The sequence below is a fragment of the Geospiza fortis genome, unplaced genomic scaffold, assembly GCF_000277835.1.
Source record: "Geospiza fortis unplaced genomic scaffold, GeoFor_1.0 scaffold603, whole genome shotgun sequence".
Classification (NCBI taxonomy): Eukaryota; Metazoa; Chordata; class Aves; order Passeriformes; family Thraupidae; genus Geospiza; species Geospiza fortis.
This window is the reverse complement of record NW_005054460.1, coordinates 284,261-309,696: the sequence shown is the minus strand read 5'-3', so window position 1 is coordinate 309,696 and position 25,436 is coordinate 284,261. Positions and strand designations below refer to the sequence as shown.

Below are 25,436 nucleotides of genomic sequence, written 5' to 3'. Positions count from 1 at the left end.
TGTACTTCTCAGTGTTTAGGAATGCAAGTCCTGCAAAGCAAAGTGTTACATAAATTACTGTTAAGTTATTAAAAATGCTCCCAAAAAAACCAAGAAAATAACAGAAAAGAAAAGAAAGAGAGATTTGAGAATACATGTTCTGTATCCAGTAGTAGTTCGATTATCTTGATAAGTGAAACTGATTCCATTACTACATGGGTGGTAAGCTTGGAGTTTAGCAACACCCAATACACACAGAATATTTTATGCAAGAATATTTTTATTCAATGTTCTGCAAACTGTCAACAACACGTGGCTTTCCAGCTGATCAACCTTTGCAGACCTTTGAAAATGAGGACATCCAGTGGCTGAATATTATAACTGAGATTTTCATCAAGGATTTATGTCTGGGGTAGAACCTCACCAGTTATGCCAAATTTCTGCCCTTCACAGAGACCTGAAGTAGGCGTGTGTGGAGCAAAGGCTTTTACAGAAATCCTCTGTGCTGGAATGAATTCTATTTAATTACAAGGCTCATGGTTGTAACAAACTGAGGCAAGCTCCAATAACTCAGCAATACTGAGAATAGATTGTTTCACCTTTCTTTCTCTGCTTCCCTGTCATCACAGGCTCATGCTGATATTTACATTAAAAAAAAAACAAACAAAAAAGTAAAAACAATTTAATAAAATGCAAGTTTCCAAATCCCATCAAGTTTCTAGTTTGGTCTCTAGGTCTCTTATTTACCAACAGAGAGTAAACATGGCTGGGAGTTTTAGAAACCCTCAGCACCTAGCCAGTCCCTTTGGAACCAATCTGTACAGCAAGTGTTGTACACCATGCTTTTAGTAATTTAGCCTTAGAAGTACCAATTTGAATATTTACACCTAGTTCCTATATTACAATAATATTTAAAGACCAGTTGCAGTAATTAATCTAAATTCTAAATACACAGATTAGGAGAAGAACTAAAATAATGATAGATCAAATTCATGCTTTCCTGCCATGAAAGTGCAGTAACACATGAGTCAACAATATCACATTCTAGGACGACAATATTGTGCCTTGTACAGAACACAGAAGAAGCAGAATGAAAATATGAAAAAAGTAAAGTAACATTTAAAGAAAATGGGCCACTAGAGCTTTTGCACATTTGCAGGCCATGAATTCCCCTGGGGAATGGCCTGTATAACATGTATAATATCACTGTCTGCTACAAGAAACGTTACCCAACATTAGGAACTGAATTTCATTTGGAACTGAATGTCACAGCTCAGAATTGCAGAACTGTGCTGAGTTTCCAGGATGAGCTGGGTAAGGCCAGCAAGAAGAAAAACACTTACCTTCCTCAAAAGCTGATTTGAACAAATGTCACTCTGGACAGTATCTACATGCCCCAGAAGATTTTTCAGGTAGTGCTTCATACAATTCATATCTCTGAACCAGCAAAGCCAAGTGCTTAAAAACAGAGAGGAAAAGAGCGCCCCAGACCTCCTCCCATCCTCCATCAATCCATTTCAACATGGAGTGCATGGTGCAGTCACCGCCTTCTGCTCCCACTTCTTTTTTCTGGTCTAGGCTGATTGTAATTGCACTGATTAAGTCTCCCCACCTGGACAGATGTAACCTGCTGCTCAGCTCACTCCAGCACAAAATGTCATTGCAATTTAAGCCTATGATACTATAGCCTTGTCCTCTTCTCCCCTGCTCGCTGCTGTGCCAGCCAGCACTAATGCTCATGCAGGCACATTATAGACAGTTCATGCAAGCTGATGCAACTGGAATCCAATCCAGCCATCGTCAGTAGCTGAATCTGCTCTCTGAACTATTTCAGTTCCCAATTCCATGGGAGAAGCACTGATTCTATATACCTCTCATCAGTTGCACGTTTTTAGACTCAGGCCACACTTTCAGTCTAAGCTTAAACCCCTTAGACAGTGAGGTGTTTTGGGCTTATACCACTATGTCAGAAACTGAACCCAGAACTGTGATCAGCAAAAGAAAGGGTTTAGCCCTGAAACTCCCCAGCAAGACAACTCTCTCACACTTTGCCAGTGCTCTTGCAGCCAAGCACAGGCTGGACCATTTCTCAGAGGGCTTCAGGTCAATTTTGACTATCCTGAACCACTCTTAAGCCTAAACCTCTCTAGTTAGGCTTCTACTAACAACAACAAAAAAAGCTCTTCTCCTTTGCCTCCCCTTCCGCAAGCTCTCCTGTGAATTGGTCACAGCTGTGGGGTAAGAGCAAGCTTGCTGATCCTTGTGGGAAACCAAACCGGTATGAGAAATACAAAGAAACAGACCGGCTTTTTATTTGATTGGTTTTGAATGCTGAATCAACACAGCATATAGTACATGAGCATTAGATCTGATTGAAGAAAGGAGGGGAAATGTTTGGTCAGCAGTTTGGGAGTCTATTTTTACCAATTTGGCTCGCAGCTTAGTCAGAAAAACACTCAGCTTGGTGCAAAGAAGGTGCCAGGAGCATACAGCAAGAGGAGAGAGAGACTATATCAATGCCAGTTTTGATCAGTTCACATTGTTCTAACTTAGACTTGAAAATTTTACAGTTTTTTCATTTGGGAACTATATTTAGAGCTCATAAAAATAAAACGGTGACCAAAAAGTGTGCTGGGAAGTACAAGGAATTTACTTTCTTTGAAGGAGAGCTGTAGTGTTCACAGACTGACTCTTTAGAATTGTAACACATTTTTCTTCTCTGGCTTGGGGCTTATGAAGAGTAGAATGAGAATCCCACCATGGATTTCTGGACCCTGTATTAAAAAGTTCCTGTATGATAGGTTGTATTTGGGATGGCCATGCCTGCTGGCTAACAGCATATAAGCTTCTGCAGTCTTTCCCACAGTGTCATGCGGAAGCAAAGAGCATGAGTGAGAAATTCAGATTATTTTTCTCCCCATTACTCTTAGTGTTCCGTGTCTCTAGTATCTTATATATTTTCTGGACCATTAGTGCCATACTCAGCTACTTGATTTTACATTGTGTTGAGAAAACCAGTGCACTAAGCAAAGTCAAGTCAAGGTTCCCAGTCAAACTGAATTGCTCTTTGTTCCTCCACAAAGGTTATTTTAATTGCATAAACTTCACAGAGGAGCTCATGAGGCGCACCTAAATTACAGACAGCAGGCAGGGACAGGTGGGGAAAAAGTGGCTTGGAATTCTGAGAGGCGTCGCAACCTGTGCTGAAACTGGCAAAACAACTGAATACCAATACTGGAAGGTCCTTTTCTTCCTTCAACAGCACTGACACATGTTTGTTACATAGAGCCCCTGCCAGCTGACAAGAACTTCATCCTGAAATTAGAAAGATCTTTTCAATTAGCATAGTTTTATGGCTAGATTATCCAGGCTTTACACAAGGTATCTGCATTTCATTGAATTCATTATGAATGCAACCACAAAGCATGCACTTATTTCTCCAGAGGCTGCTTTAGATTATATGTTGACAAATTATATATTGACAAATTACACGGTGACAAGCAACTCATCCTTGCATTCCTTTCACCAGCCCATCAGACAGAAACCTCACTGTACACAGGCTGAAAAATGACAAAACAACCACTTCCCGCTCATGTGTCCAATTTGCTTTCATAGTGCCTGTTTTCATCTGAGAGGCATAAAGGCAAAAATTTTTTCATCCTTTCTACTTCAGGGAGGAAAAGTGTAAGTACGGTAAGTAAAAAACCAGCAAATATGTATTTTGATTTTTCCAGTAGTACAAAGTTTATAGAGCCATTATTGATATAAGAATCAACCTTAGATGTCTGTGGAAGTGACTAAATACTCCCTCCCCCTTCATTTCATATGGTATGAAAGCTGTTCTTTTCAGCTAAAAACATTCAGAAAGTTATGTAGCACCTATGGCTCATCCTATACAGAGTAAGAATATTAATAAATAAATCCTTATTCTCCTTTAATACAAACCAGATGCTACAACATCATTTTGTCTGTGTCAGCCTGAGCCAGTGATCTGGATCTAACCCAACTGTCTGTAAAAGAACCCAGAAAATATAAGAGAGAATTCCTGGCTATTTCCTGTTGAGGTTTGAAAATAGTGAGGCAACAAAGACTGTGTTTTGAAGAGATTCATCCATACATTCAGTTTGAAGAGATCCATCCATTTACCAGATGAGCTTAAAATTTTGAAGTCCTAATGGATACCAGTTATACTTAACACATTGAAAAACAACAGATGTATATCACAGACCTTTGGTTTTCCACTTTAATGATAGTGGATTTTTTTATTGGACTTAATGGACTGTGAATATTGCAATTCATCTGACTGTCTGAGTGCATATTGCCATTCCTGTGTTTCTCAAGTTCCAGCATAATTTTCTAGAATAAATCCCAAGTGCTGCATATTAGCACAGATTTAAATGGCTCAGCTTCACAGCTATCTCCTGCTGACCAGTTATGGAAACAGCCTTTGCACAGCTACTCATCCACTGACACCCATTCCACTCCAACACAGGCACCACAGAGGCATTAATAAAGAGATAGGATCTTGCCCTGATGCTCAAAAAACAGATTCTGAAGGGATTATCCAAGCAATGGAAATTTAGTTTTTCCAAGTTCAATCTGCATGCCCTCCCCCACCCATCCACTGCCGTGTTTGAAGTCAACATCTCCACTCAGATTTACTCTCCAATCAAAGTCTGGAGGACTTCAGTGGATTATTCCTATTAACATTCCCCTAAGGTAAGCATTACCACCTCTCTGTCCTGGCAGCACTGGGTTTCTCTAACTTTCTGAAACACCCATTTTGATGTAAGCTTTATCTCATGCAAACAAGAAATTTTTAGATGACCTAACAACCTGTTCTATTTAGAGCAGGTAAAAAGAGGATGAGTATAAAGGGCCAGCGAAGCTCCCCATGAAGAGAAGCAGTAAGCCTCACAGTCTGTACACAGACACATTATGGCATATCTTGAAACTAATGTCACTCTCCATCAACCTTTTGTGCTTAATTTTCTGTAGTGGAAAGTGGCAGGCCATTAGCAGCACACTCAAGTGAATTGCTGGCTCCTCCTGAATGAAACTTGGAGGTTTGCTGCCTGCCACAGCCATGCTGCCTGTCACCAGGCTGGACCGCAGGGACTGGTGTGACAAGAGGATTTATTTTACATAGCCCAGATGGAAAATGATGGTGCTCTTACAAGGCATTTGAGGAAGTCTTCCCTCCAGCAAGTCTTCCTCTTATTTAACAGGGACAAGTGACACCTGATTAAATTGCAAAAAATGCAAGCACAGACACTGCTCTCTGGTCTTTGCAGACTGCTATGCTGAGGCCACGAGAGCCATGTGTGGTCTTGTATGGAGACCAACACAGTTACTATTGCTTTGAAGTATCCTGTCTCAGATAAAATAGCACAATGTTCTTCCTCTGTGAAAACAAGGAAAAAAACAGCCTTTTTTTAAACCTGCCAAAAGGCATGGGAGCCAGGGTTAGGTGAGCAGAGGACAGCATGTTTATCTACTCACTTCCAAACAGGCACAGCCCACTCATCATCTGAGGCTGTAAGAAGAGCTGCAGACAAGCAATACCTGAGAGCAAGGCAGGTTTGGGCAAAGAGAAAGCTCCCTTTTTTGTAAAGTCCCATTTTCAAGGAAATTACTTTCTAAACCTGAATTTGAAGCACCTGCTTTCAGGAATTCAAGCACCTATTTCACACTTAACAACAAATCAGCAAGTCAAAGTGCAAAGAAAACAAATTTAGCAGATTGAAAAGTATGAACAAACACTTGAAGACAGCAAACACATCCTCATTTTTGGGATTATTTTGGAATACATTAGCAAGGAACAGCTGCATCTCTGAAACTAGGAAGCTTTAATTTCCTGTTGGAGTGTCATGAAAAATAAAAAATGCCACTGGAAATAAATGTATGGAATTATCTGTAATGAGGAACAGGGAATGGTTTTGATGTTGGAGCTAAACTATGGTGACACCCCTAAAAACAAGAAAAGAAAAGCATGCATGTGCAACACAAGAGAAGGCAGAGTACACCCTAGGGCTTCTCACAGAGACATTTCTTTGTGCAGCATTGCTATGTGGCATCAGGAGCTGGAGGAGGAAGGGTTATGATAAAAATAGGAGGCACAAAGACAGCCTGCAGGATCTGGGTGAGCAGGGGGTTGGGGTGGGAGGGTAGGTAAGGACACACCAGGCTTTGGGTAAAAAAAGAGGTAGAACCAAAACTCGCCTTACTCAATGTTACTGGGAGAGCTGTCAAGGCACAATACTACACTAGCATTTTGGATGACAGACTGAAAAAACTTTATATTATTCTTGACCTCTCAGAGGTTTCTCAGATCTTTCAGATTTTCCATGCTTGTGGCTTGGCTTCTGTCTTGAGGAAATAAACCCTCTAAGCTGCACACCAGCATTCTCGGAATGGGGCTGTTAAGGCAGAAATTACCCAAACAATAATTTCCATAATTGCCCAGAGGAGTTACAGAGTCCAACTGTACCCAGCTTCTGGAGGAATCAGGGACCTGGTTCTCAGAGCTTCTTTGCAGCACTTGAAACCCCCTGTAACAATCCTTCCTGGGCTATGGAGCAGCCACCACGAAGGATGGACAAGTAAGGACAGGAGCCATGCTCCAAGAAGGACACAGAACATGGGATGCACAGCACCCTCCCAAATCCTTACCATCCTCAGCACTGCAGTCTTGTGGTGACACTGTTAGCCTTTTGCTGTCAAAATTCTTACCACATTCTGTTCCCTAATAACTACCTTTAAAAGACTGAATAACCTTTAAACTTAGGTTTAATAAGCGTAGTAAGGAAAAGGCAGCTCTTTGCCCTCTCCCCACAGGTAAGAGCCATAACATCCCCAGTATCAGCATGCTGCTAGAGAAAGCAGGGAATAATAGATGGGCATCCAGGAAGACAGTCAGCATCCAAGCAAAAGTGTCTTCTCTCCAAGGGAAACAGTAGTGCCATAGGAAATAGTGACTTTTTGAGAATTACAGCAATTCACTCCTAGAAGAAAAGCATTGTCAAACTAATTCAGCAGATTATTATAAACAAGGGATAAGAGATGAAGCTTCCTATTGCAGAGCAATGAGAAAAATACTAGTGAAAAAAAATGTCTGTCCTCTCACTGAGCAGCTCAAAGATATCAGTGGGTTTTAACTACCAGAACTAAGAATGTAAACAGCTGCTGCTAGTCACAGCAGCACTAAAAACATGGTCTGTTACATCCTTGGTTTTCCCCTTAAGTCTTCAGAAAAATTCTTTCTGTGCTGTAAGTGCCATAATTTTGAGAAAATTATACCATGTTTTCAATGCTTAACTCTGACTTATATGCAAAATATAGCTCAGTCTTATTTAAACAATCTAGAAAAACACTTCATACATTATGCATGAGTTCTTCCACAAAGATCTTGATACAAATTATAGAGAAACAAGATACACTGAGTGTTGAAAGTTTTGATAACACTGAATGATTAAATAACTTCACAGTACATCAAACTCTAAGGTTTTCCTGGGGAAACTCTTTCCTATGCTTCTCTCACTAGGCAAGCCAAGGAGACTCAAGCTCTCAGTAATGAAGAACATGTTGCAGTACCAACAGCAAAGCAAACACAGGCAGAGCTTACTACAGCTCTCCAGATGAGGAAACTTCTGGAAAAGGCATTCAATACAGACCACAGACATTTCCCTTCTTAGGGACCCATACCTTGCTGAGAATGTTAAATTTTAACTTTTTCTTAAGACCACTAAAACCTTTTATGATCCCAGTCAATCCTGAAAGTCCATGGGATCTGCTGTTCCACCTGGATCCCTGTAAGTCTATGGGACCTGACACAACTCATCCAAGGATATTTAAAGAGCTGGCTGATGTCATCACAAGATCTTTCTCAATGACTTTTGAATGGTCTTGGGAATCTGGGGAGGCCCCAGCCGGCTGGAAGCTGGCAAATGTTGGCCCAATTTTCAAAAAATGCAAGAAGGATGAACTTGGAAACTACAGGAAAAGCAGGCCTGTCAGTGTCTCTTCTATAACTGGCAAAGTTATGCAGAATATTATTCTGAAAGTTACTGAAAAACACCTGAAGGATGACAATCATTGCTTACAGCCAGCATGGCTTCACAATGGGAAAGTCCTACTTGTCAAACCTAATTTCCTTTTGCAACAAAGTAGCCACTTAGTTGATCAAGGGAAGCCAGTTGCTGTAATCTTGGATTTCAGCAAAGCTTTTGATATGTCTCTCACAGGATCCTTCTGGACAAAATGTCCAGCACTCAGTGTGTGTGAATAAACACATCATGGGATGGGTGAGCAACTGGCTCATGGGTCAGGCACAAAGGGTGACAGTGATTGGGGTGACACCAGACTGGTGACCTGTCACTGGTGGAGTTCCAGAGGGCTCCATCTTGGGCCCTGTGCTCTTCCACATCTTCGTAAGTGATTTGGATGCAGGACAGGAAGGGATACTGAGCAAGTTTGCAGATGACACTAAATTGAGGGGAGCTGTTGACTCCCTTAAGAACAGAGAAGCCCTGCAGAGAAACACAGACAAATCAGACAGCTGGGCAATCCCCATCCATATGAAGTTTAACAAGGAAAAGTGATGGATCTTGCACCTTACCAAAGAAAGGAATTTGAAATGATGCCAGCTAATTAATCAGCTGGTGATCAACATCCAGGTCACAACAAAACCTTGTGGCACAGATACCTCCTTGTTATAATGAGGTGCCCAGTATATCAATTTTGCCTTTTCAGAGCCACATAGAATACTTTTCTCCTTATCTATAGAGGGATTGCTACTTCTGGTCAGGGCCTGTGATCTTCCATCCCTCAGCTGCAGAAGCAAACTCAAGTCTCAGGCTTTCTGGAAACCTGGGGAAGCTGCTATGTGCATAAGCCTTTGGGACTTCCTTAAAACATTTCATTCTCTTCATGCTTTTCTAAATACCTAAGCCCAGAGCTCAGCTGTCAGCAGAGCTCAAGCACAATACTAATGCTTCATATGCCACTTTAGTGCTTATCTAAAATTTGAGACAGACTAATTATCTAACTTTTAGACTGAAAGGTCTGAAAGTGTTAAAAAGCACATCAACAAAGTTACCTGTGGGAAAATGCATTTTGCAGAGAGCTGGCTACAGCACATCCATGGAAGAGAAAAGCTAAGAACCCTGAGCATTGTGTAGAGCTGTAAGCAGCAAATATGCCTTGTCTGGTGAAAGAAACTCATGTAATTCACAGAGCTAGATAGCATAAGGAAGAGGGCTTCAATGTTTGCCCTCAGAGAGGTCAGCAACTTGAAAAGAGGGAATATTGCTTCCCAATCTGGTCTCAGCAGTTTTTCCCCAGTCTTGCAGGTTAGACCCCTTTGTTCTTCCAGAGGCTAGCAGTAGTTTGCTCCTCTTCATCTCTGCCTGAGCAGCTAAGTTTCCTGCTTCTGAAGCAGCATCTCTTTCTGCAGCCTCAGCAATTCCATAAACACAAAGGGATAGGGCCCTGGAGATGCCATAAAAAGCTTTGTCTACTGCTGGGATATCTATTTACAGTTCTGTAGGAGGACAGCTACAGAAGATTCTCCAGAGTTGTTCAGCCCTGTCCCTCAGCAAGTGCCATTTTTAGGTCTGTCACCGGGGATAAAAAGAGGGAACTTCTCTGTAAACAGAGTTCACATAACATATGCTGCTGAAAGCTTCCACCAGCACTTCCCACAGCAAGCACACCATTTAGGGCTTAAGCTACAAAGATTACATTCATGACTTTGTAGTTTCACATTTAAAGCAGGAATTTAAAAGTTTTGCAATTTGAGGGGGGAAAAAATAAAACTGCAACCTCCCGCACTGTTCTGACCTGAATTTGTTTTATTATCAGAAATTAGGAGAAACACTTGGATTCTAAAACTATATTCCTATGCCTTTAAATGGTTGGCAATTTTCTGAGGTTTTGATGCTTCATTTCTGAAAAACTATGACAGTCTCATCGTGTATTTTCTTCTAGAAAACCTAGTACTTCCAAGCTCCATTTCGAGCATCATTTTTGTCTAGGGCACACTGGTGAGGATATTGGGTACGGTAGGTACAGGATTGTTAGACCTCAGATTCCAGGATGTTTGATCTCCAGGCCATCAAAAAGTTGGATTTGCTATGTCCATCTGTGGAAACAATCTCCTGAAGTCTTCTGGGATTAGTACATTCCTTCATACATCTGGGAATGCTTGGTTTTCATCTGCTTTTTTGTTGTTTTAGATACAAACTGTCAACATATATTTATCTTTTGAAAAGTCTGCAATTCTGTCTCTATAATGTGTGTAGTGACAGAGCCCCTTTTTTGCTAACAATTAGGGTTGCAGTTTTAAAAACAACCCAAGACATGTAATCAAAGGAATTCTGTACAAAGAATTCTATACCACAGAATAAAACATAATTCAGCTATGTGAAAAAAGTTTAGAGAGGGAGAAGATGGGATAGCTGTGTAAGGATGCAACTCATGTGTGAAAAACAGAAAACTGAATAAAGCACATTAAAAAATGCTTACCAGAATTTGTAAGAGAGGAGGCAGATACATTGCACATCACTTCCATTAAGCAGGAAGAACAACCTGTTCCCATTTTCATGTCAAGCAGCACAACTGCAGAGTGATTCCAGCACTTTCCTGAAAGGTGTCACTGCTGAACAATGGTACCCAAAACAGGGACCACTGAAAACCAAAGGCAAATGATCACACCAAGAAATGCTGAACCCAGCCCCTACACTGGATCAATATGATTGATCAGAAGAACCCAACACCATTCTTTTTCCCTTCCAAATGATTCAGCAGATCGGAAAGGAAATATTTTGGGGGCTGGAGGCAAAAATTGCTCATATGGAAATTAGTGAGAAAGAAAAAAAAAAGAAAATAAAAAAAATCACAATACATTTGTCCTGTAAATAAACAAACCCAAGATCATTTCTGCCACTGTGGTGACCCAGGAGAGACTTGTTCCTTCACTGGCAGTAACTAGTTACAACTGCAGAAAAATAATCTTGATTAATTTCGCTTCTGTTCAATGGTAGGGGTGGCTGAAAAGGGAGACAGTAAGCTGTCTAACCAAAGCCTTCAATCACCCACTCAAAAGCCTCTCCTGTCTTTACAGGAAGAGCAGGGAAAGGAAATAAAAGAATGAGGCAACTGACCGGGTGACTTGGGGTTTTGTCAAGTGGTGTTTTGTTTGGTTGGTTCTTTTTCCTCAACAGCACTATATAGAGGATGGTCTTCTTATCCATCAGTGCATCAACATTTCTCACCACACTAAACCTTGGCACAGACCTTTTACCAAGCTTTCAGATGGCAAGTCTGAGATCTGCATTGTGCAAGGGGATTTCTTTTCCCTCTGCTGAGGTCATCTCCTATGACTACCAGAAATCCTCAGACACCCCCAGGTACCACACAGCCAATGGCATCATGCTCAGAGCTGTAACCACCTCCCTGCTCACAGGGATCTCAGCTGTGCCTTGCTTTAGCAGCAGCTCAGATGCTGATCCCTGAACAGCAACAATTGACAACAGCATGGACAGGGCACTACATTGATGTCTACAAACTCTTCCAGAAGGATCATGCCAAACCCTACACCCCATTCTGGCCTTGGCCCAGCACTTAAGTTAACATTTAAATGCCTACAAGGTCCCCAAGAAGAGCTTAGCTCCTGGAATTCACATGCCTTCTGAGCAGGGTCTCATAAGATCGAACACTTCACCTCAAAACTGTTTTCCTTCTGCCACAGGGACTGTTTAGATGGCAACATCAGGCATCCTCCTTTTTTAAGTGGTATAGCAGTCAGGCCAAGCTTTCTTCTTGGGCCCAACCACTAAGAGGATGGAAAATGTTCCTGAACGCTATGAAACAAACACTGTCAGGAAGTGGAAAGTGGTTTCTGTGCTTGAAAGAAAAGAGCTCAAGAGGAGAAGAAACATTACGCATTTGAGGTCCTTTCCACAACAACAGGGCATTCCTTTTGTGCCCATATTTTTCTCCCATTACTTATTTAATTTTCCAGAAATTAATATGGAAGTTGCTTATCCCCTGGAAAAGCATTATGCTGCTGGGATAAAAGGCTCCAGAGATACTGCAGGAGGACTAAGAGCTGCAATGTGTTTTTAGGGAAGAGAACTTCGACATGCACTTGTAACATTCCGTCTTTCTGTGAAAATAATCCCTTTTCCAAGAAGGATCAGAGGTCTCCTCTGATGAGATGTGGCAGCCAGCCTGGGGAATATGCAACAAAACAACCAAACATCTTTCACCCATCCAGCAGAAGGAAAGTCATCTGCCTCAGGCCAATATACTCCAATACCATGTGTACTGTTAGGTATGTCAGATGCCAGGAACACATATCCAGCAATCATTCCTCTGTATATAGGGATGGAAGGCAGGAGACTGCAGAAGCATCTACATTAGCATTCTGGTTCAGATTGAAAGGGTATACCTTTGAAGTTGGCCTTGAATTTGCCTCCATGATTGATTTGTATTGTATCATCAAGCAGTGTCAAACCACAAAAACAAGATTCCTCACAAAGATGCATTCCCAGAGCATCCCAGCATACTGCAGCCTCAGGTAGGCATTAGTCCATAGGAACAGACCACAGCACAAGCAAAAGAAAAACCCTATCCTAAAGTGTGTGTAGCACCAAATAATTTACAGTAAAGAGATATGCTTGTCTACTGTATTTTCTAAATCAGAAATTGTCAGGATGACAATCTGATCCCACGAGCACCCTCTGCACATCTCTTACCAGAGCTATATCTAGAGCCTTTGAAGTGCGAGAAAATGAGAAGAGAAAATTAAAGTCACCTAATCTTGAAGTAAAATTTGTCCTCCACATAACTCTGCTACCATTGTCAAGGATAGGAAAAGTTATTGCCAATCAACAATGCAATTCTATTAGTTAAAACAACTCTTTATCATTCAGACTCCAAAGTGGATATTCCCGTCATCTATATCTGTTCTGGATGGCTAGAGCTGTGTTCTCAAATGCCAGAGTCAAAACAATTACTGTCTTTTCTTACACAAAAGGATACCACACTTGATAGAAACCTTCAGCTGAATCTAGCTTCTGCCACCAACTGATTAGAAACAAAGAGTGGTACATTGGTCATTCAGCCAGATTTAAGTCCTGTAAAGAATGCTTCTGGGATGAACTGTTCAGGTATGTATGACAGATGCTGCATTACCTCTCCTACTAGTTAATGCTTGTTTTGATTCCAGAAACAGCAAAAGCTTCCCCCAGCATTTCCAGTTCAACATGCATGTTTTCAACTTCCATTCTTTTTAGTGCCACTGTAACGCATGGAGAAAAACCACAACACAACAGCACACCTGCTGACAACAAACCCCTGTATAAACAGGGCATTTGCACAAGCTGTTATGTATGGGTGACTAAGTTAATGGCTGTAAAAGCCATTTTTAGTAGCACTATTTTTGTAATCTATCTGTAGTACCTAACATATAGGTTGAGGAAATTGACACATAAGGTGTTTTGAGTAAGAGACATCAACTCAAAGGTTTCATGACAACCTTACCCTTTGCTTCATGAAGAGTTCTAAAATGCCAAACCCTATGGAAGCACAAAGGAAGAAATAAGACCTACTTGCAACTACTGAGTGCAATTGATACAGCTTCTCCATTCCTAAGGCATGCCTTCAAGGCAAAGTCAGGCTTACAATTCAGGCAAATTAACTGGTTTAGTAAAAGAAACTACAAAGACATATCTCATTTCTAAAATGAAAACCATTCACAGACCAACCCCAAACTGCAGCAGTCCCTAACTCTTGAAAGGACAGCTATGCAAGACCAAATAGCTTCTTCACTTTAAAACAACTGGCTGTGAGGTTGTGAGCTAGACCTCTTCATGACAGACAGAGTAGCAGATCAGAGTGTAGTCCACATTTTCTTTCACCTCCACACTTACAATCATAGAATCACAGAATTGTTTGGGTTGGAAAAGACCTTAAAGATCATCAATGTCCAACTGTTAACCCAGCACTGATCCTCAAATGCCACATCTACACATCTTTTAAATATCGCTAGGAATGACAACACAGCCACTTCCCTGGGCAGCCTGTTCCAATGATGACAACCCTTACAGTGATTTTTTTCCTAATATCCAATCTAAACCTTCACTGGTGCAACTTGAGGCCATTTTCTCTTGTCCTGTAACTTGGGAGGAGAGATCAACCCATGTACAACCTCCTTTCAGGTACCCATAGAGAAAAACAAGGTCTTCCCCTCAGCCTCCAGATTTTCTCCACACTAAACCAACCCCCTTCCCTCAGCCATTCTTACAAAAACTTGTGCCCCAGACCCTTAACCAGCTTAAACTCATAAATACATCATCTATAAGGGTTCATATAAACTGATTTGTCATTAGTGTGTACTGACCTTATTTCAATTCAAGTAAGAATGCAGCAGTATGAAAGAACTCAGGTTTCAGTATTTATTGCTTATTTTTCACCCATGCAATTTTTCAGAACTATTTTAACTAAAGCAAATTGAACATTTCTTACATGAACATTACTTTCATTCACTGTAGCATAATATACATACAGTCACATCAAATAAGCTTCAAATACACAGCCTCATTTTATCATTGTCCAATTCTACTCCTCAGTGCTTTCAATGTTTTCTTCATGATTGGTGCTATTTCTTCAATAACAACAACAAAAAAAAAAGAGACCAGTTAGGATTACAGCTATGAGCAACTTAAATTGGTATTAGTACAATATTAAGCATATATTAGGCAGAAGGTTAAAACAATTAAACTGATCATCTTAGGAAATGCCACTTACTTTTGGTAGGCTTCTTTCCATCTTGAATCATGACACCTGAGCTAGAACTTCTACTGTTGCCAGCATGTATCAGATTTGATAATGTGTTATTTCTGCCTCTCATTTCTGGAATCCCTGTTCTTTTAAAACAAGCAAGTTAAGAAAAAAGTTAGCATTTAATATCAAGCTACTATTTAATATCAAGCTACTATTTACTCTGGCTCATTTTGAAAAAAAAATCAAAACCAACGGCCTGATTTGGTACATTTAAGGAACTTTATACATTTCAAAGTCATAGGATAATTCAGGTTAGAAGGGATTTCAGATGATCATCTTTTCCATTTTAATTGTTGAACAAATATTACATTTATAAGATTTCATGTCTTCTATTAGTCTTTAAAATCAAATAATCAGAGTTTGTGACAAATCAAAATGGCCAGCAATACCACTGTGATTCATAATGCCCTGTGCTCTAGTTTGCACCTTGTTTTTCCTCTTTGAACACAGCTTAACTGCTAACTAACTCATTGATAGAAAATGAAGACAAATGTTTAAAAACAAAACCTCTGTACCCGACTAGCAAAAGGCACAATAACTAACTAAACATCTTGTTGGAATCCTCAATCAGCAAGACAAGGACTGAGGCAGATACACATACAGAGCTGGTGCCTCCTGCTAAAGACCATTAACCCAACACAGCATTAAAGTGTCAGCACAATGTCACCAAGTGTGGCCAGCCCTGTACTCCTCAGAGCCAGACACTGAGCATTTTGCCACCACTCAGTACCACTGCACCCTGAGTGAGAATAGCAGCCTGCTAAGGAGCTGCATGTCTGCACACAAATCCCTAGCAGGACTTTTTAGCTCCTGCAAGACCAGCCTCTCAAGTGAGAATTTCACCTATACAAATTCTGCAGCTTAAAAAACCAACAGGTCAAAGTAGTGAAGTTTAACTCATTGTGCCTAAACAAACCCTTTGGTTCTCCAGAAGGCAAATCAATGAGTCTCTTCCAGCTTCTTTCATGTCTGAGAAAAAAAATCATGCAAGGCCTGGTCTACATCATTCAGCTACTGGTCCAGAGATTACTGGAGCACAGAGGACATATGTACTTGTATGCTACTGTACTTGAAGCACCTAAACTGGAAAGGCAGGTCTGTCACAATACAGAATCAACCTCCCACAGAGCAGCTGAAAGCAAAAGCGCAACTCAAAGTGCCTTAAGCTACTGCCTTGGTGAAGGACTATCTTTTCAATGGAAATAGGAACAGTATGGAAAGAACCTTCCAAATCTCACCAGCTCAAGGTACAGTTATGAAAATTTATCTGGTATAAAAGCTGAGTTTAAGAAAATTCTTACATCCAGGCTGCCCTTCCTAACCCATACTTACAACCACCTTGAGCAGCAAGTTTGTTTGACTCAGCTTCTGAAATTCACAGGGGAGAAAAAGAGTATTAAAAGTTCCTGAGGTTCATTCTGGTCAACTGAATCACACCAGGCAGCTGACTAGGATTTTATCAAAGCAGGAGAACATGTGAGGCTGCTAGGCAGGTTAATAGACCCAAAACATCAACAATGGAATTGCCCTAGGATGCCAAGCAGCTTTAGTGCAATCTGGAGAAAAGAAACAGCGTCCACTTACACTCCAGCTGGGAGAGTGAATTCACTGGCACTTGTGACAAATGTGCAATGACAATGCACACATGGCAGAAGAGTACAAAAGACTTAAAAGGCAAGTTTGTTTCTAGCTACTAGCCACTTTAAAAAAGGAAAGTAAGTAGAGTTATGTAGAATTTTAAAATTTTACAAGCATGATTTTGAACTGAAAGACACAAACTCAATAGCATAGTACATAGCACTTACTTGCAGTTCCCTGTGGGATGAAGATGGATGACAGGTCCTGCTGCCCCATGGATTTCTTGCTGTCGGCAAATGTTCCTGGGTGGTTTTGCTGCCCCAATCACATAGGCCATTTTTACTTGCCTGCCTAATATAGAAGCAAGGAGCAGAGGATACATGACTTTTCACATCCTTTATGTCCAAAACTCTTTGCATTGCAGCTTAGAATCTTTAGTCCAACCAATAAGGTAAGAAAGACTTGTCTAATGCAAAATATTTTCAGGATACACCAATGTATTGTATTAATGCATCTGTTTATTTTTAAGCAAATTTTAATTTAAGAGTAACAGTGTTTGTTTTTGATGATTTCTCCTGGAAGTACAGCATTAGTACTCACTGCAAAGAAATCACTAAACCAAACATATTGTCAAGAACAGCAGAAGAGATTGGGTTTTGTAAGTGGAAGAGCTAACCAGAGATTTTACCTTTTGGTTTCTCAGACTGAGCTGAAAGAATATTTTTTGTAAGGATCTTCAGTTTTTCTTCTCTCTGATTAAACAGTCCCCAGTACATTTCACGCCAAGACTCATATTCCAGAAGGCTCTCATTTTTAAAGTCTCTTTGGCAGTGTTTTTTCCACAAGTGGTCAGTCTCTTTTATAAACATCTAATTTAAAACACAGACATCTTAAATCAGAGATTTAAAAACAACATTTTCAATAGTACCTATTCTCTGAGCCTACAGACACAACCCAAACCATTGGTGGAAGAAGGTGCAGAGCAAATCCCACCACAGGTGCTGACAAAGGTACCCACACTGTGGCAATGCCATGCAGGGACACTGACTGCAGCCTGGAAATCACACAGCTTCAAGCAGCAGGGCTGGAGTCAGTGAGCACTGTTACAGGCCAGACTTGTGTCTGCAGCACAGGCTCAGGCCACTCCAGCTCTCAACTTAAAGCACACAGAGGAAAGGCAAACTGGCCCTACAAAGGACTGCATACTCAGAACATCAATGTCCAAGTGCATCATGGAGTCCTGACAGTGCAGATAAATCTACCGTAACATGCAATCTCACAGCAGCTACTTCCTGACTGATATGCTTTGCAGACTTAATATTTTATACCTGGAATACAGTTGATACTGACTCTCCCAGCTATTTCAGTGGTAAATACTATGGTCATCTTTTTTTCTTTCTTACTATCAGAAACACTCTTGCATACACACTGTCTTTCACTTAGTCATCAGTAGTAATTCTCCTGAATGTTTTAAACTTGAGAAAAGGGGACTTAATAATTACAGCTGAATTCAAAGAAATTAGTATGCAAGATAGAAAACCAGTGCAGCCCATGGAGTTAGGGAACTCTGTGGTTTCCCAAATTTAACAAGGCAGAATTTACCAGATTACATTTCTCTACTCGAAACAACTGCTCTGGTGTGCAACGTGTTAGCACAGGCTCAAGAATTTCAAAGGGCACACCTCCTGCTTCTTGTAGCACTACAAAAGAGGACAGTACTTTCAGTATCTCACTTATTTTACTCAATGGGTAACACCATTCAGTTTAAAACTAAATAAAAACACAAGTTAATTTTAGCAAGAACTAACACAACATCCTATGCCAGGCTATGAAAATATTTATAAATCAGCAGTTCCATACTGACTAGCAGTTATATTTGAGGATGGATAAAGCATCTTTGAATAGTAATTGCCCCATCTTTTACTGATATGCATAATTTCCCCCTCTGCCTATGCAATGAAGAATGTCTTGATCACAACAAACATGGGAGTGGAGGGACAGAATTTTTAGTTTATCATTTATAGGACATTCTTTTAAGTAAACTTGGACCTTTAAAAATTGTAAGCTTTCAAAACAAAGCTGTATTTTAGCACAGTCATCAATCAATTTCTGCAAGTGCTTTTCAACCTGCTCCAAGTCATCATTTGTAGGGAGGGACGATATATTTTAGTAGGCCAGTGGTTGGCATGGAGAAAAAAAATCTCATACCCTTACAGCCACAAGTGCTACAAATCCCCTGAAGTACTCACACTCAATATTGTTGCGAAGCATGCGGACACACTGCTCATACAGTGTAAGCATCTTGGAAAGGCAGACTGCCTTGGAGCCAGAGTAGACCTGCATTTTGGAGTTCAGTCTCTGCCCTGTGAATTGAACTATCTCATTGACTTGCTGGGGTGCTTCTACAGCAGGTACTGTGAATGCTGCAAGCAAAACATCAGGCAGGCTTTAAACATTCAGCTCTGAGATAAACAAATTACTTTTACTTACATATACAAAATATTTTCTTAATTAAAAGTTACTGCATTACAGCATGGGACCCTTGCATGTATTGTAAACTGCAAAAGTCCATTCACCATCATCTAACTCCAAGAGGTACACTGCAAGTGAGCTGCACCAACTCAAACCAGCCCTGCATCATTTATCTCCAGTCTACACGAGCTGTATTCACATCTCAATTGCTCTGTTACCCATCCACAGAACTTTACTAATCCTCCTGATTAGAGAAGACAGAAGCTTCAAAGCAGCAATGTTTCAAGATCCCATCGGTCAGAAACCACATGAGAAGAGCTGCTGGGGAACCACTAGTACTTTATGTCACCTACTTATAATGATACTAATGGTTCCTATGCCAAAGCTGGAACTAGTGCCTCATATATTTGTTTTACCTAAGATCATTTCTGCTAAGGCTTTGCCTGCTCTAAGTACAGACATGAGTAAAGATAAATGGAGCCTGTAGAACAGCCGCTTGGTTTATGCCTTCTCTAAGTCTGTGGTAACCTTCCTCAGTAAGCCATTAGAAGGAAGGCCTTATAACTCCCTTCAGCTTCAACATGATTTCTACAGATGAGGAAGTGAGGCCCTTCTTTGCCATGGATTGATGAGCTAATACAGCTTATTGGAAAAGGGGATAAAACATTTCTATGCAGAGCTATAAACACCTGCACTATTTTATATTTATCAGCCTTGTATATTACTTACCTGTAAAGTCTGCAGCATATGGGGGAGATGATTCTGAGATGCCTGGCAGAGTTTTAGGTAGTGGAGTATTAAGGAGCTCTTGGAGGGATGCCACTTTGGCCTGTGCACAGTTAAGAAAAGATTGCTTCAATATTATAAATTCAGGGTTAACCAGGTTTAAAATAAGCTACAATAAACACCCAAACATTTATGCAAATCCCAAAATTAACTAGAATAACTAGAATTCTTGCTTTTCTACACCAACATTTAGTCACAGGATTACTTTGTAGTATATACTTTCATATTCCACTTACCAACACTATACCACAAAAGGAACTGAGTGGGACATCTGCAATTAGCACACAAAAAAGATTAAAGAACAGAGTAGATATGTAGAGCTAACAGGCTTTCAGATAAATCACTACTGAGGCATGCAGTGAATGAGGCAAAACTGCAAGATGACAAAAGCATAACTCTAAAAGACAAGAAACAGCTTTATACCTAGTCCTATCAAATCTCCTAGATCACACTCAGTAAGCCATTCAGCCTAAAACATTCACAGCTAATTCCCCAAAAAGGGATTTAAAGATGCAGCAGCTTATTAAGTATGGGTCCCTACAAATGGATCAGGTGCAACATCCAGATTGGGTCTCAGGTGTCCTCCAATTGCAAGTCAGGCACTTACAGCCCAAAACTTGCATTCCCTGCATTTTATTTAAGTATCTATAGTAACTTTTCACAACTGCTTGAATGGTTGAGGTTTTTCCTCAAACACTTTATGTTAGAGTATCATACATAAGCCTCTACATTAATATTTCCCCATCTGGGACAGAAGATACCACATTCAGATTGCAGATCTTCCCTAATAAATAAAGCCTAAAGCTTTCACATCACGGTGAAGATATAAATCTGAAGATAACCCTAATTTTCAGTGCACAAAAGGTCTTCATTTAAAACGTCTAATTAATAAATTTTTTTGCTTACACATTTTCTCAGAGGAGCTACTTAAGCTTTCTGCATTTCAAGAGACTAGGACAGCTCAGAATATTATATGTATAATCTAGTTTTATATGCAATAATGCACTAAAGAATGTTCAGTTCCACTGCAAACATTAACATTCACTATTAAAGAACCACAGCATCTGATGAAAGGACTGTTCTATACACAAAGAGCTGCAGCAGCCACAAACCAGGATGGTCAAGAGAGAAAAAAGGTGGATGTCTTTCCAAAGGTAACTGCCTTTGCACTTTGCAAGTCAAATGCAGATTAGTTGGTAAGGATCAAACACCACAGTATTATTGGAAACAATGCTAAAAATACAAGTAATTAAATTTAAAACTATCTCTATCTCTTTTCTACCCATTATTGTCATTATTGGCAATTGCAATGCAGCTGATACAGAGTCATGCAATCTGTTCCTTAAAATAAACACAGATAAATTTCAGTGAAATTAAAAGTCTAAAGCACTTGTTTGTCTGCTGTTTATCTGCTTTTATCTCAACCCTGTAGTGATTTACCTTTTTACTAGGAATTTCTGATTGATCACTCTCACATTTTTTTACATCTTCAACTCCCTCTTCTGCCTGAGAAAGTTTTGAAGTCTTTTGTAGTAATGAGCTGTTCTTCTCTTCACTGCACTTTCTTGGCCGTGCACCTGTACAACAAGCTTTTCTCTTTCTTTTGTTGGTAACCTCATCATAAGTAAGATAAGATTCAAAAGACATAGTAGGGGGTTCAAATTCCTCATCACTAGATGATTTGGCTTGGTCTTTCATGACAAGATTTTGTTTTGGTTTCTTCACACGTTTAGGATTTCTCTGTTTGGAAGCATCCTTACTAGGCTTTTCTTTCAGGGACAATAAGCCTTCATTGGCTGCAGAGGAATGCTGCTTTTTTGAAATTTTCTTTCTCTCTGTGGAGGTGCTCCCTTTGAACTCACTTTCTTTAGCCTGAGAATTGGTACCCTGGGAAGCATGCTTAGAACCACTGCTGCTACATACTTTATTATCACATTCTTTTGGAGACTCAAAATTTGTACTTTGATGGGTCTTTTCACTACAAACATGCTCCTTATTCAGCTTTGTAGTAATGGGAGCACTGCTGGAGCTTGTAGAGGCCGGTACAGATGTTTCAGGCTTCTCTGAAGGCTTAATCTCCTGGGAAACAGAAGACTTCATCTCACGTTTTTCTTTTTCATTATTTTTTCTTCCCCCGCAATCACTGCAACAATAAAAAAATTACATCTCATTCTCTAGCTGATGCTAAATTCTTAAACAATCTGGTTTTCCAATATTAGTAAAACCAAAAGTATAAAATCACACCATGTGTCATAGTTTTCCAAAACCCAGAACTTAGTTCTGCACTGTATTCTTACTCTTCCATTATCCATACAGAATCACAGAGCTCTTGGGTCCAGCACTGCTAAATATTGAAACAAGAACTGATAGCAAAACAAGCCCGAGCAGGAAAACAAACCTGGCAGCACTATCTGCTTATAACAGGCTGGATACCACTTTTCACAAAGCTTCCCTGCATGCTTTATAACAAAGACATGGTGCTTGAAATAACTAGGAGTCAGGAAAATTTACAGCATGTTCTGTAGGTGAAACAGATTAACAGGTCAGCCTTTATGATTTGCTTATCACAGGTTCTAGTATTTTACTTTACCGTCATTTGAACAACTTCAGATTTAAAATGCACTATTTAGTCAAACTATTCCCTTGGCTTTCTCAGCTCAACTGTTTGGAACTGTTGGAACTCCATTAAACATCTAAAGCACAGTGGGCCTGGCCATGGCAGTGGTGGCTGCTTCAGTCTCAGAAGAAACTGCATCTCTTCACTGTGCCTCCTCCAGGGTTGGAAAGCCCTCTCAGTCCACAGGAACATTACAAGAAAAACCTCTATACAACCACATCACTGGAGAGCTGCCTCATTTAACCACCACCTCTGGGAAGAAAGAGCAAGTTTCCCAACTTCCTCAAGTACATCACGGTTTAGTTCTGTTTGCACCAGCTGGGACCTAAGAACTTGTGCCAGTCACAAAAAGCAGCTGAAGTCAGAGTACCAACTGCCTAGTTGACCAAAACTGGTTTGATTGTTTTCCTCGTATTTTACAGCTGCGTTCTCTTAATTCACATTCCAATTCAACATACATATGTCATTCCAAACACCCTCCTAATTTTCCAATCTGTATTTTCAAAATACACTACAATATAATTAACTTCAAAGAAGAAAGTTCACACCTACCTTTTATTATCTGGAGAAATAAGCTTTTTCCACTGTTTTAACAGACTTTTAGCTACATTCCCAGCAGTGGCATGTTCCCTAAAACTTTTAACTGTTTTGTCTATGCCAGTTTCCTGTTGAAGACAGTGCAAGAAAGATGGGTAGAATAAATCACAACTCTCCTCCCAAATAAAACCTCCTCAACAACTGCTACAAACAGTATTAGCCTAGTATTCAGAGCAGTCCTATGGCAGCCAAAGAATAAATGCCCTCTTTATACTGCAAACAGAATTGAAGGAAGTAGTTATTTATAACCAAATATGGGGAACAAAATGCAGACTTAATTCATAAAACTGAGGGAAGCAATTTTCCTCCTTTAAATGTATATATTTCAGGAATTTCACTTCTCTCAAATGCTTAAGTCCACAAAATACATAAATTCAAATTTCTTTTAGGCTTATGAAGTACATTTGAGCATATTAGCATATATGTTGGGCGTGGTGTAATATAAAATACATCTCAACCAGCAGTTCAGGGTAGAGGGGTCAGAGCAGCAGAGTTATTTTCTCAATATCATTGTGTCTCCAAGTCTCATTCGAGTGTGTTTTGTTTAAGCAAAAATATCTTGCAGACTTTGAGTGTCTGTAGAATCACAGGTGATTTTAATAATGTATTATCAGTAAAGATCTGATTCACAAACCCTCACTTTTAAGATGAGGCAAAATATGGAATTCAGTAGGTTCACTGCAACCTGTGAATGCTCTTGCTAACAACTATACTCCTGTGAAGTCTGAGCTATACACGTTACTCCCACATAAACAGCTCAGCCTCCAGAAAGGACTTCCTTAAATCCACTTCAAGTATATTTAGCTTGCATATAATTTGAGCAACCTGATTTGGTAAGTCAGTCATTGCAAACAGATGGAAGAAATCTGGTGGGACTACTTCATAAAGCTATTTATGTTCTTCAAATGCATTAAAATATGTGGAGCCCTCTGCTGTAAGACATCACTTTCCTCTATTTGACTTGAAGGCTTCCATCAAAGTCTGTCCCATTATAAAGCATGCAAAAATTCTGGGAACATGAGTCATCTGCAGAAACCCTTTGTCATTTTAAACAACTAATTGCAAAATGAGATTATGTATTTTTATTGGTAAACAAAATAAATATTGCTTCATTTCAGCAGAAGTCTGCCTGTGCCTAGGCAGACAAATGCCTTTACCTGAATAGACCATTCAAATATCTTGGCAACTATATTCTTCCTCTTACTCTTCAAAGAATTCTCTCACAAAACCAACATTTTTCTTCTTTTCAAAACACAGACACATTGCTTATAATAGCTAGAAGCTTCACAGACCAGTGTGAGAACATCTAATATAGAATTTGACAGGATGCAGCTTGGATGAGGATAGAATCATTACTGGGGATTCCTCCTCTTTAAATGCAAGAAACTAACTTTGAGCTGCTAATGAAAGATAGGAGAGTTAGACAATTGACTTAAAGAATGGTTCACCCATATTTACTTTAAGCATTGACAAAAGGCAGTTTTACACTGAAAAGAAGCCAACCTGATTAGCAAAGTGTCCTCTATGTGCTCAGTTCTATCACTGTTGACATAATAGTGCATTCATCAAGCTGGACAACCAGCTTTTGGGAAATTATTCTAACCAAACAGGATATAAATTTAAAATTATAAATTGAAACATGTTCACCACTTCTACAAATGCACACTCTTGACATTTACATAGTAATTTACTGTAGAAGAGTTTAATGTATTATTACTGATCACTTACCACTAAAATATCCAGCGATAAATCCAAACCTTGTAGTACCTTAAGTGTTTTTATAATCTGGAAGGAAACATCAGATTTATTGTTTTAAACAAATACTTTGAAATCTTATTCTGTTCTTCTCATCCTCATTCACATATTTAATCCAAAAATACGCAATAGTGTTAAAAGGAACAGCCAGTAACTCCTGGAAAACATGAGCACTCTACTGCACATCAAGCAGTGTTTGCAGTCAGTGCTGCGAACCAGTACAGTCCTGCCAACCCCTCAATTTCAGTAACAACAGAAAATCCAGTAAATAGTTTGAATTTACTGCTACAGAGATTACAGTAAATGTCAGTAACACAGTAGTAGAGGCTACATATATATATGCCTACTCATCCTGTGGCAGTGGCCCTCATTTGCCACAGAGCCAGTACAAAAGATGTATTGTGCAAAGCCATCAAGCAAAAATCAGTGAGCCTCAGAGTCAGCAGCACTACTCCATCAATCCAGGCCAAGAAAGGACAATAGAGCTGGTGCAAGCCCAGATTGCACAACATAAGGTTTTGAAAACATAACTGCAATTTGAATTTTAAGAAAACAAGCTCGAGCTAGAACAACTGTTTTCTTTTGCACTGTCAAAGCTTACACCTGTTACCAAACTCAACACTTCCATAAAAGCAGGGAAGATTTTTTCACATACAAAATATTCATCTTTCCATGAGAGGTGTTTTGATAACAAAGAAGTCACATTTATAAGCGAAGTATAAATTTCAACAGCAGTATAACCCAATTTATTTGGCAATGGATAGCATATAGCATCCCAGAGTCTTGCAGCTAACCATACACAGCA

The 25,436-nt window shown here is 39.8% G+C and overlaps 2 protein-coding genes across 2 annotated transcripts in view; both read right to left on the bottom strand.

Annotated features, from left to right (window-relative positions):
• Window positions 1–16,752, bottom strand: part of LRRC1 (leucine rich repeat containing 1) — a 97,861-nt gene extending 81,109 nt beyond the window's left edge. The window contains exons 1-2 of the mRNA XM_031062756.1: window positions 16,632–16,752; window positions 14,791–14,909 (exon numbers count right to left, since the gene is read on the bottom strand). Coding sequence (XP_030918616.1) covers window positions 14,791–14,811 — 21 coding nt within the window. The 5' untranslated portion in view covers window positions 14,812–14,909; window positions 16,632–16,752. The remainder of the gene's footprint in view (window positions 1–14,790; window positions 14,910–16,631) is intronic.
• A 419-nt stretch (window positions 16,753–17,171) lies between these two features.
• Window positions 17,172–25,436, bottom strand: part of LOC102037678 (elongin-A-like) — a 12,703-nt gene continuing 4,438 nt past the window's right edge. The window contains exons 2-7 of the mRNA XM_031062757.1: window positions 24,605–24,661; window positions 22,832–22,944; window positions 21,103–21,805; window positions 19,606–19,705; window positions 18,654–18,827; window positions 17,172–17,273 (exon numbers count right to left, since the gene is read on the bottom strand). Coding sequence (XP_030918617.1) covers window positions 17,254–17,273; window positions 18,654–18,827; window positions 19,606–19,705; window positions 21,103–21,805; window positions 22,832–22,944; window positions 24,605–24,661 — 1,167 coding nt within the window. The 3' untranslated portion in view covers window positions 17,172–17,253. The remainder of the gene's footprint in view (window positions 17,274–18,653; window positions 18,828–19,605; window positions 19,706–21,102; window positions 21,806–22,831; window positions 22,945–24,604; window positions 24,662–25,436) is intronic.